This window comes from Yarrowia lipolytica, chromosome 1B (genome assembly GCF_001761485.1).
Source record: "Yarrowia lipolytica chromosome 1B, complete sequence".
Classification (NCBI taxonomy): domain Eukaryota; kingdom Fungi; phylum Ascomycota; class Dipodascomycetes; order Dipodascales; genus Yarrowia; species Yarrowia lipolytica.
In genome coordinates this window covers 2,806,501-2,817,593 of record NC_090771.1, presented here as the reverse complement: position 1 = coordinate 2,817,593, position 11,093 = coordinate 2,806,501, and the positions used below count along the sequence as shown (strand labels likewise).

The 11,093-nt window shown below is 49.5% G+C and overlaps 4 protein-coding genes across 4 annotated transcripts; 1 reads left to right on the top strand and 3 right to left on the bottom strand.

Moving 5' to 3' along the window:
• Window positions 1-1,748: 1,748 nt before the first annotated feature.
• Window positions 1,749-2,606, bottom strand: YALI1_B28150g (uncharacterized protein; the record flags this gene model as incomplete). Its single annotated transcript, XM_501188.3, has 1 exon — window positions 1,749-2,606. The coding sequence occupies one exon, from the start codon at window positions 2,604-2,606 to the stop codon at window positions 1,749-1,751; it is 858 nt and encodes a 285-aa protein (XP_501188.1).
• A 3,054-nt stretch (window positions 2,607-5,660) lies between these two features.
• Window positions 5,661-6,296, top strand: YALI1_B28119g (uncharacterized protein; the record flags this gene model as incomplete). The annotated part of the gene is made up of 1 exon (XM_068282139.1): window positions 5,661-6,296. One exon carries the CDS (start codon window positions 5,661-5,663, stop codon window positions 6,294-6,296), a length of 636 nt encoding a protein of 211 aa, XP_068138240.1.
• Window positions 6,297-6,914: 618 nt separating this feature from the next.
• On the bottom strand, window positions 6,915-7,814 carry YALI1_B28098g (uncharacterized protein; the record flags this gene model as incomplete). Its single annotated transcript, XM_501187.1, has 1 exon — window positions 6,915-7,814. One exon carries the CDS (start codon window positions 7,812-7,814, stop codon window positions 6,915-6,917), a length of 900 nt encoding a protein of 299 aa, XP_501187.1.
• A 799-nt stretch (window positions 7,815-8,613) lies between these two features.
• On the bottom strand, window positions 8,614-9,216 carry YALI1_B28084g (uncharacterized protein; the record flags this gene model as incomplete). Its single annotated transcript, XM_068282138.1, has 1 exon — window positions 8,614-9,216. The coding sequence occupies one exon, from the start codon at window positions 9,214-9,216 to the stop codon at window positions 8,614-8,616; it is 603 nt and encodes a 200-aa protein (XP_068138239.1).
• Window positions 9,217-11,093: the final 1,877 nt, after the last annotated feature.

The following is an 11,093-nucleotide window of genomic DNA, read 5'->3' as shown; positions in this document are numbered from 1 at the left end:
CTGTGGTTTCTTTTTTTTTAAGACACCCGCCGTTGTCGACCAGCCATCAGACTCTGAGATTACAGTACCGGTACATACTTGAGAATTGTTGAACATTTGGGGTATATGGGCGAAGGGTCTGCCGAATGACGACTGCTACCCACGGGTATGCCCAAAAATTATCACTATACGACAGGCCCGTAACTCACCCACCCTGGACCCTGCTTGGCAGATCGCGGCACGTCGAATAAATGTAACCCCAAGAGTTTGCCTGCACACAGACAAACACCAAGCACACCCCCAACAAAGACGGCTACCAACCGGGGGCATTGATACGCACAGAGTTGGTGGGGGTCATGGAGGACTACGTGTGCTACGGTCCGCCTTGGCGAAATATCCTGTTTCCCGAGAATATGTGGGCAGTTCGCTTAGTCAGAGTGGCATACCCGAACTCACTATCTATACCCTTGTCCACGCGTGCAGGTGAATGTTTCGTGAAGGGTGGGAGACCTCGGGTGTCATGAAGTCTCGGTCAGGAGAGAGCTGGTTGCCGCGATGAGCTGACATGATCTTTTCTGTCATCTGTATATGTACCAGTGCAGTCTGCTGTCATCTCGTATAATTAGCCCATGAGTAGTATTGATCTTGTATTGCAGCAGGTACCAATAGGTACAGGTATTGCATGGTAGTCAAATCTTCAAGATATGACTTTGCAGTACGAATGTACTTGTACTTTCCATTTCAAACTGTGTTTGATTAGCTCTTCTCAGCGACGGGAGGGGTCTACAAGCTTGTACGGGCCACAGCTGCTCTTATGACGTCTCGTCCTGGGCTCTTCACTTTTCTCGATTGTGAGACATCGACGTGTTAATCCTTAGTCAAATTCTGGAAGGGAAAAAGAAAATAGGCGGCATGGCGTGACGGGCTCGACAGGCGACCATCTAGACTGGACATACGTGAATCTACACTGCCAAACCAGGCAGAAAGTCCGGGGTCCGGGCTTAGCTCTGTCTCTCTCCCATAGGCAGCCATCGGTTTCAAGCGTCGTTTTTGTGTTTCACTAGGCGAGTACGAAACCTCATGTATGTATTTCGGGGCTGCTCTAAGGTTGGCATACCCACTTTAACTTTTAGGTCTTGGAGACCGCATACACACACACTGCCGGGGGTATTTCTCCAGACAGTCACAATAAGAGACGTAAGATTTAGCTGCCGTATCTGGGCGCGGGAAACATTCGGTATCCAATTGGAGCTGAGTAATAGCACGGTGTACAGTACACCTGTCCCAGGTAGGTACAAGCGACTAGCTTACAAAGTGGACAAGCGACTGCAGGAGATTTAGTGTGTATGAAGATGCTGCATCATTGGCTTCTACGTCTCTTTTTTTACCCTCAATTTCTCTTCCACTACTTGTACCGGAAAGTACTCATCCTAGAACAGGTTAACCACTCGTCACCAACAGTGCCGTGTGTTGCGTATAACTAAAAGTCGTTTCCCCAGCTGCGCCGATCCACAGCCAGATTCGAAACTCTGTCACGCAATCAGAAAGTCCTTATCCGGAATTTTGGCATGTCGATCTGAAGGGATCGTGCCGATGTCAGGTATGGCTAACGTAGATTTGGTTTACTGAGAACAAGGCGACATACTTAGGACGGAATACAAGGAATAGACACTCTCAAAGCAGACATTAAATTAAAACATTCATTCAAAAACTCTCTATTAACTGGTTACAATAAAAAAATGGAGCGGAGACTAGAAGGCGCTCTACCTCTAGTCCCGAGGATGCGTACGCATATGCTGGGCGAGATTGTCCGACCGAGAAAACTTCTTGCCGCACGTGTCGCAGTTGAAAGGCTTCTCTCGAGTGTGTAGGGATCGGAAATGTCGCTTGAGATGCTCCTGGCGCCGGAACCGACGCTGGCAGTGGGTGCAGACAAAAGTCTTTTTGGAGTCGTCGATGGACGGCTTTCGGCCTCGGCACGACACAGGGATGATGATCTCGGGCTGCTGGGGAAGCTCCGTGTCCACATCATCCTTCTCGTCGTCCGCGCTGGGCTCGCTCTTCAACTCGGATCCAGCCAAGTTGAGAAACTCGTCCTCGAGAGGCGAGTAAGTGGAGGCCGGGGAGGCAGGGGACTGCTGAGGGGAAAAGCTCGACTGCGAGTCGGAGCACGAAGAGGTGTCATGCAGCTCGTCGTGTGCATACTCGATCGATGAGTTCTCAATGTCAAACAGATGTTCGACGGAGAGAGCGGCGGGCTGCTGTTCAAGCTGCTCGAGCTCGTCCTGAACCTCCAGCTCTCTCGGATTACAGAAGGATCTAGTGGGAGAAGGAGATGGCGAGATAACGGAGGGCATCTCGTAATGGTAAGAGGCCTGGGAGTGGGCCGAGGGGGGCCACAGCATTACCGGTGAGATGGAAACGGCGTCCTTCTCGTAGTCCGCAGGCGACAGCATGTAAATGGGGGGTGTGGTGGATGGGGTGTGGGGGTACTGCTGTGACAGCGTCTGCTGCAGCATGTGGATCTGCTGGTACTGGAACTGTTGCTGTGCCAGTCTGTGGGAGTCCACCACCTGGTGGTGCGAGTCCATGGAATGCAAGACGGGAATTTCCAATTCGAGGTCCATTTTGGCGATAATGTACTATGACTTTTTGTTTTTCGATTGGGATGGTTTTGGCGAAATTGGCTAATCCGGGTTTGGGTTTTCCTGATTAGATGCGATGCGACACACAAAGAAGTATTATAACGGCCGACAAGAGTTTAATGAATGGGCCAAAGTTAGTGGTGACAAGTTGTGGTGGTCGTGGGGAAAGCGTGGTAGGGGTGTGGGACGGTTGAAAGAAGTGGTTGGGAAAGATGTTGAATGACTCGAAGGGGTATCAACAAAAATAACAGGCAAAGGAGTGACTGGAAAGGAATAAGAGTGGAGGGAAGAGTGGACACTTTTTGGCGCAGCCAGAGATGTGTGTGTTTAGTAAAAGAGCGTGGTTAGAAAGGGTAGTTGGTGGAGCGGTTGAAGGGGGGAGTGCTGGTGAGTGTGAGGGTGAGGGTGAGGAAGCTGGTCGGACCCCAAGATAGTTTTTGCCTACCAGAAAAAAAAGCTGGAGAGAGGGATATGTGGTGCTTTTGTACTTGTCCCATGAAGCTGTGCTAACCGTAACACCCGCTTACGTTTACGACTGATAGTGAGACAGACATGAGCAACAGAGTTTGGACAGAGTTTGGATAGAGTTTTCTCTGGGTTTGGCACCATTGACTTCGGCCAGACTTTTCGTTTTCTCTTTTTCACCTTTTCAACACCACACGTCCCTTTTGTGGTTTTTCGCCTTTTCACAGAGTTCGTAATATTAGCCTTTAGAACTTTAGCTAAGCGTGTTTCGTCATAAACCACGAAGGGAGGTGGTGCAAGCTGGCAAGAGTGTCTGGACGTCCTGACAGGGTTACCGAGACGAGAGAAGCGCACCTCATCTGTCGAGACCTAGCCGCCCGTCTGCTCAGGGGTCCCCTCTCGTCCTTTGAGCTTTCGCTGACACCTGCCACTCCCCGGACTCGGCTCTACTGTACCAATCTAATTCGGCTGCCACTCCCAAGACTCAAAACCGACTTCCTTTTTCGACGACATAATAATATTTGGGCTGCGCGTCTGCTTTGGAAAATTATCTGAGATTATTTTGTGGGCTTGGCCACCAGTGTACCGCAGCACACGATTATATTATTCAACTAGGTGGGCCTGTATGGGCCATCTGTTGGTATAGACGTACGACCCCCATGTAGGTTCCCCGCTCCCCCTATAGACTCCACCTGTGGGTAGCTCCACACAACTTTTATCCTACAGCTTTATGCCAATCCCCTGTTTGATATACGTAGGTACGAACAAGCAGCGCCGGTGGTTAACATGGCTCTTGCATCTACGAGTACATGTCGTGTCCTTAGATTGGCCCCGCAAAATAAGCTCTCGATCTAGGAACTGGAAATTAGCTTAGCTCCTGGACTGAGGGAGAGAGAGAGAGAGGGAAAGGGCCTACTGCACGAGTAGAAATTACTCTGCAATCAAAACAAGTGTGGTTCTTTTTTCCCTTTTTTTTTTTTTTTCTTTTCTTTTCGCGTGGCTTTGTGTTTTATTTTTCCAGTCCAACATGTTCAATTGAACTATCTCAAACAATTTAACTGCCAAGAGTTAGGTCAGTGTACCAGATGAGACTGAAGAGCCATCGTATCTAGCAGTGTGTAGCTGGAGGTCCAGTCTCACTCCCCGGCAGATCTTTGATAACACAAGCGGCATCTACAAGATCTACCGCGCTAGCAGCCGAGATGATACACAATCTCTTACTAACTCGGAAAAGCCCAAAAAGCAAACAGAAACGAGGTAAATGCGATGCCAAGTGAGTGCATCGCCCCATCTACCCGTACTCGCACTCTACATACATGTCACATAATCTGCCCACTTTGGACTGTACCACCAGAGAAGAGAGAGAGACGGGAAATTAGCCAAGAAACGCTTGTACCTTGTGCGTGCAAAGTCCTTCTGTGGGTCCAATACTGCAACACCGAGGTGGTCTTATAACCACCGTGAGTAATTTCCCGTCCCACGCAGTCTTGCCCGAAGGCTGTCCGAAAGTGGCGTTTCCACCGGACTCTGCCATCGCCGCTTAATCACTTGTCTCCGTCTCCTTCACTATTATATTTCTTTTTCCATTTGGCTTTGGCAGCAGCGGTTGCTGTCCGGCCTTATGCCATGTTTCTTTTTTGTGCTTTTGGGCCGTGGTCCGGGGTAGGAGAGAGGAGCGGTTGAGATAGAAGCGAAGTAGGAGCCAAACTCTGATGACAACAGACGCAAACCTGACACACGTCGATTTGGCCCTGTGTGACAAAGTAGTTGACTGGTTTCGCACAGTGCGCACCCTTCCAGCACCGTGCAGCAGGTTGCAGTTCCGTGAGCGTTTGTTGGAAGCAGTAGGTAATCTCAGGGTGGTGTAAACCACAAGTAAAGAATAGCCACACGCTGCACTACGACAAGGGACCCGTGCTGTTGATGTCGATGTCGGACAAATGAGCCAGTCACAAGACCTGCCCCACACTACCAAGCCGGGTACGTGCCATATCCTCGGTCTGGGGACTTGTGGTGTGGCCCTAAGACTAACCTTGTGTTGGAACAAGCCACGACGGGACATCTCAATGACAGATGAACCACGTCCCCAAAGTGTACCCTGCGCGCTTGCCAACGTAACACGACCGCCACCAAGGGTTTCCGCAAAGGGAAACGGGCCATGACAGCCTCCCCTACAATAGACCCTCTGCTAAGCTCTGCTCCCAGGAAAATTATGGCCTTGGGTTTGGCGTGCATGCATCCGACCGACAGCTCTAACAGGGCCCTGCAATCAGAGAAGCCATAAATCTCCACACTTTTTGGTGCAGGTACTGTAGACGCTGCTGAGAGCGTATAAATTAAATATTAGCGTATTAGCGTGGTGGTGCGGAGTTCCGCGCCCATGGCTGGCTATCAGTTCGTTGGCGTTGCTGCGCCTTCAGAACACCCACCCCCACTCATGTGCAAGTACATAGTTGTGGTGTATAGTTGTAGTGTAGGTGCTCGTTTCTCTCCGTTCAGTTGTGCAGCGCATCACAGTCATTTATTTTTACAGAACAGTGTGTATCTGAGTCTGTGTGTGCAATAAATGGGATGATTACTAGAGTCATGGTTGAGTACATCCTCATCAAACCGACCAATTACATTGAGCCCTGCAATCTGCTCACTAAGCGAGACGCACTAAGTGACTGTCAAGCGACTGATCTACCCGTACAGTACGAATACCTACCGTCTGACACTTTTCCTTCTGACATCATTGGCTCCCTTTCTGAGACTCGTAAAGATGTCGGAAACGGTCGGGTAAGCGAAGGGTTCAATGAAACGGGCGTCGAGAGCCACAAGAGAAAAGGCTACCCCTCATTTCGGCTACAATGGCCCAAAGACCTCGTTTCGACCAAACCACGGCAGTTCCTTGTGCCTGCTTTGCGCTGTTACCAATGTCTATTTTCCCAGATGATGCCGTTTGGCGGGCGCACATTGAGTTTTGCAGAAACATACCGGTTATTTCTTTGTCTGCCACACCTTGTCTTAAGCCCAACGGTGAAGCAGAAAAAGGGGATAGCGTTATGGGCCGAGCCGTTTAGTTGCAGTTTGAATTTGAACCTTGCCACAGGGCGAATACTACTTGTAGCCCTCTCTCAGGTTTTCTTTTATTTGAGGGAAAGCCAGAAAAATAAAGCACCAGCCCGATATACGCTTGCACGTACAGAACGCGTTCTGAGACAGTGAAGAATAGCTGTCGTAAAGAAAAGCTTTCGATCGTGGGTTGCATGTGTTGCACCCACTACCATCTCTCCTCCCCCCCTCGTATACTTGCTTGTCTGCGGAATGAAAACTAGTTTGTTTGTACGTGCACCAACTCCTCCGACGGAAACGCAGCAATGCACCCCGAGGAGAGATACGGCGTTGATTGCTCTGACCCCCCCCCGGTCGGTGTTTATGTGTCCTACTACAGCTCTTGCAGGGAGGCTCTTGCAGCGCGTCTGCTGGAGGGTTTGCAGGAGCCTATTTGCCTCTGCGAGTTCACGTAGTACTTGTTGGCATCCTTGGTAGGCCGGCATTTTCCAATATATTAAATTTACAATTGCTTTTCTTGTAACACGAGCAGTGCAAGCTAGGCACAGACGGCAGTATACAGCTCCCAGCTCCGTTTCAAAGACCCAATCGGGCCCAAACACGGCCTAATCGAGCAATGCACACCGGCTACACAACGTGGGCTGATATACAAAACAGGTAAGAGAATATGCAATAAATACATGACGTGTAGGAGGGTTGTTAGCGAGAGCGACAAAAGCACTTTCGAGAGCGTTAATCACGTCTTAGTCGTGCCCGCACAGACCAACTCTCTTAATGATACATGGCCGAGGGCTCGGGCTTTGCGACATTGTAATTAGGGGGGGCTGCAGCAAAGCCATCGGCGGCGGTAGCGTAAGAAGCTGCATCAAACGGTTTGTCCTGCTGCTGTGGGGGCACCATTGTTGCTCCTCCAACGGTGGGGGAGTAGCCAGGATCATTGGGTTGCTGCACGTAGCCATACTCCGCCATGGGGGGAGCAGTGGCCATGGCGTTTCGCTCCTGGTACCGCTTGAAGGGGATGAGGTCGAACGCCAGAATAAGCAGGTAGAAACCGTAGAAGAAGGACAGCGCCCACTCAAAGCCAGCGGCCACGTTGGGTTCGTTTCGATTGTTACACGAAACGAAGATGATCGCCAGCACAATGGCAATAGCGACCCAAATCCATCGCAAAATATATGAGGTTTTGAGCCGACGCACGTCGGGGTAGTTCTGGTCCAAAAGGGTGAATTCGGCCGAGTTGAGAATGGCAGAAATACCAATGCCAACAATGAAGAGCACAAGACAACCAACGTGGACGCTGTGGTGGTTCTTTGTGTCGAAGATTGAGACCAGAATGATACCAACCTGGCCCAGGATGCCAAAGATGATGGCGCCCACAGACAGCCACTTTTCCGCTTGGCGGTGGTTTCGCAATAGTCGACCTTTGTGTCTCATCCATCGCTCAAAGATGAGCGCAAACATGAAGAGACCACCTTGGGTGGCGGCACAGGCAATGAAGACGGGCTTCAGGCTGGTGGCTCCCACGTCGGAGATGTACGCCACCTTGTCATCGGGGTCCATGAAATCGTAGATGGGTTTGCCCTGGGCTGCCCATGCGGCCAGCAGAGCAATGAGCATGCCCCACCAGACCACGCAAGCAAACAGCGGAACGATCCACAGGAATCTGTACATTTGATGAGTGGAAGTAAGAGGTGACGAGACTGAGGTCGAAGTCTGGGTCGAGGTGAGGGTGAGCGCAGCTGAGACGGGTCTTTAAACGTCTAGGAACGTCAAACTTTGCGTTGGGGGCTATATCAGCGAAGAGCGGCTTGCACTGCTTTGATCTGCATGATGCGTGAACAATACTTTTGTTCGCTTGCGGTGGAGTAACTTGGACAGTTTAAGGGCTACAGACTTGAAAACCAAAGAATCTTCGACCGCCATCAATTTCAATTCTGCTCTCAAAATCTCTCATCACTAGCCCATCTCCAATGTGGTATTTGGCTGGACTTACTGGAGTCGGACTATCAACACAAGGTTAAGCTCATTAACGCCGAAAGCAGTGAGCAACACACAGCCCGGTGGCCGAAGCAGAGAAGAGGCTGTGGAACACACCAGTCCACTATTAATAGTGGACACTTCAACGGCCGAGGGAGAGTGCTATATAGCTCGTGATGCAGGCTGTGCACAAGAAACATACGTTAGAGCGTACCTCTGACACATGAGGCATCGGTCTAGACTCTTAGCGTCGTCACACGACTACTTGTAGGCTAAGCCTTCTCTTAGATCCGCTCTCCGTAGCAAGCCAGCAAAAAGCAATCTAGGTTTAATCTGTTTGTGCCTGCCAAACACATGAACCTGGGACAGTCTTTGGCTGAAAATTGTACAAAAGACCATGCAAAGTTGTATGGGCGGATAATTACGTTTGCACGGTCGTCCAGCAAGCTTGTAAGACCCGTGTCCCTCCACTTGCACGCCAAAAAATACACATTTATGTCACTTTCGATGCGCAAGCAATATTAATTATGACTTCAGCCGTGTTAGTTGTCGGTGGTCTCCGGGACGACGAGACCGCGGACTGTGAATACGGAGTGGAACATAGTGACACGGTTAGGATTAAGTGTGTCTGTATACGCTGCCAGGTAAATATACATACACAATGGATTGTGGTGACCCGTGGTCTCACCCTCTGTGTCCTCCACTTTTTCCAACTGTGTTTTTCAAATGTGGATCGTTCCTGAGTTTGTTTACTGTAGCTACTGTACTTGTACGACGATGTGAAGCCAAACAGCAACGAATCGGCATTGTGACAATCGACTTTTGGGAGCGGATGATGAGCGGTCGTGGGTTCGAATCTTGCACGGTTCGCTTTATGGTGAAGTTTTAGATACCCTGACTCAATTATGAGCTTGTAACAATTTAAGAGTCGCCTGACTCTGACAAACATGTACATATACAGTACAGTACTGTAGCTACCTTGGAACCCTGTACTGCACGAGGACCCTTCACCAGGTACCAGGGACAATACCGGTGTCTTCAATTGAGTGAGACAATTTCGGATTTTCACGTTGACGAAATAATAATAGTTGTTCATATTTCAGGGAGAATATTACGGGGCAAAATATTATAATGACAACCCCCACCAGCTTACAGGCACAGACCGATATATCCACAAGCGTGTATACATTTACTCATCGCCAAGGGTCTACATATCCGGTGTATACGACCCAAGACGTTCAGCACAAAACTTGGGAGCTTTTGAGGGGTGACAAACTCAGTCAAGACAAGCTGTGCAAAACAAACCAGTACAAGGTCCATCGAGGGGAGCTAGTGCTGTACGATGTTAGTGTGGAGGACAAAGAAAGGGCGGCGTCGGTTCTCTCTTTACAGTCCACACGTCTCTTATTACCTGCTCAGCAATAAATGCCTATCACTCAAGACTGTCTCAAACCATGGACATGGCATGTTTGTGTGGGCTTGTTTGTACGGTACGTTTGTACGTGCTTTTTATTTGCTTTCGTGGTTCAACCACCCCTGCATGGCAGCGTTGAAGTTGATTTCTCCACCTTCGGGATCGGCACTTAGTATCGACCGATGCACATAAAATTAAGGAGGTTTGATACGGGACCGTCTCCACTGAGCTGTGCCATAATGTCTGTCTGACGTTGATGTCTCGTTCCTTTGGACAAGGAAATGCCTCGACGCGTTTCTCTCTCACTAGGACAAAGCTCCAAAAAGTGTGTATAATAAATATTTTTCAACCAGCTCCCGTTTTCTTTGTGCGTGCCGTCTAGCGAAAAACCGTCTCCACCGTCTTGGATACGAGAGTTTAAGCGGTGCGACAGTTGGGCTAGTGGAGGGCCAAAATTCAACGCCTCTCATGCGACCTATATGGTTGACCCTCGAGAGTTGCCCGAAGCGGCAAAATTACTTCCTTTCTCGTCATTCCTCCACTTCGCTTAGACGTGTTTGATGTACTGGTAAAACGGCACCAGTGTTTTAGTATGGTGCTTGTGCTAGTTCCTGGAAGTCCAGGCTCTGTGGCGGTTGTGCTAAAACAACAAGACGGGTGGTTTTAGGCCGCAGAAGGCCGTTTTTTTATTGCTCCTTGGTTTGTGAAAACACTGCTGCCTGTAGTTATTTGCCAACCTTTCTTTTTCTGGATCACCCCACCTCGACCAGCAAGATGAGGTAGAGTAACTAACGAGAAGATCGCCTCTCTCGAGGAGCGCCATACAGGTATACATTATTACCCTGCCAAAAGACAAAAGATTAACCCAACTTAATCTCTCGGAAAGGATCTGGGATACCACCCACAGAGTTAGGCCTCAGCATAACATCTGCAGTTGGAGATAGCGGAGAGTCGCAAGTCGCCCAAGGCAATTTGCCTTGTGCTTTTGCCCAAACAAGAACAAGGCGCACTCTACATGATATTAGAAAATGCTGGAATGTCCAGAGGATGGTTTTATGGCTTAGAAGGGGAACGCCACGGCCATCGTAGTCCGACTTTTAGGCTTCCTTTAAATCGGTTAATCTTACCTACACAAGGAGCTTTCCACAGACCAAAACCATTTTGACACTGCACCAGCTTGTTATGGGTATGGTAGACACAAATCACCGACAAAAGAGCTCCCCACTAGCATAGTGCTATCATCCCCGGTCCTTGTCCTGCTAGCTCGCACAAGCACACCTCTAAAGAGTGCTAATTTGTTTGACAGCTCCAAGACGGTACAATAGGCAACATAGAGCCCATCTGACAGCCCAGTATGAAACACGAACGTTGACCAGAGAACAACGGTAGCGTGCAGAAGTTTGCTTGAAAACACGAGATTTGCCGCCACGTGCAAATTCCGGAGTGTCTGTCAGATGGTGTCCACATAACCGCGCTGTGGCCCCTAATTTCCAGAATCAATGTAGCATCTTGAGGAGGATAAGTTACACAACGAAGATCAGAGGCTGCTCCACTAGGTC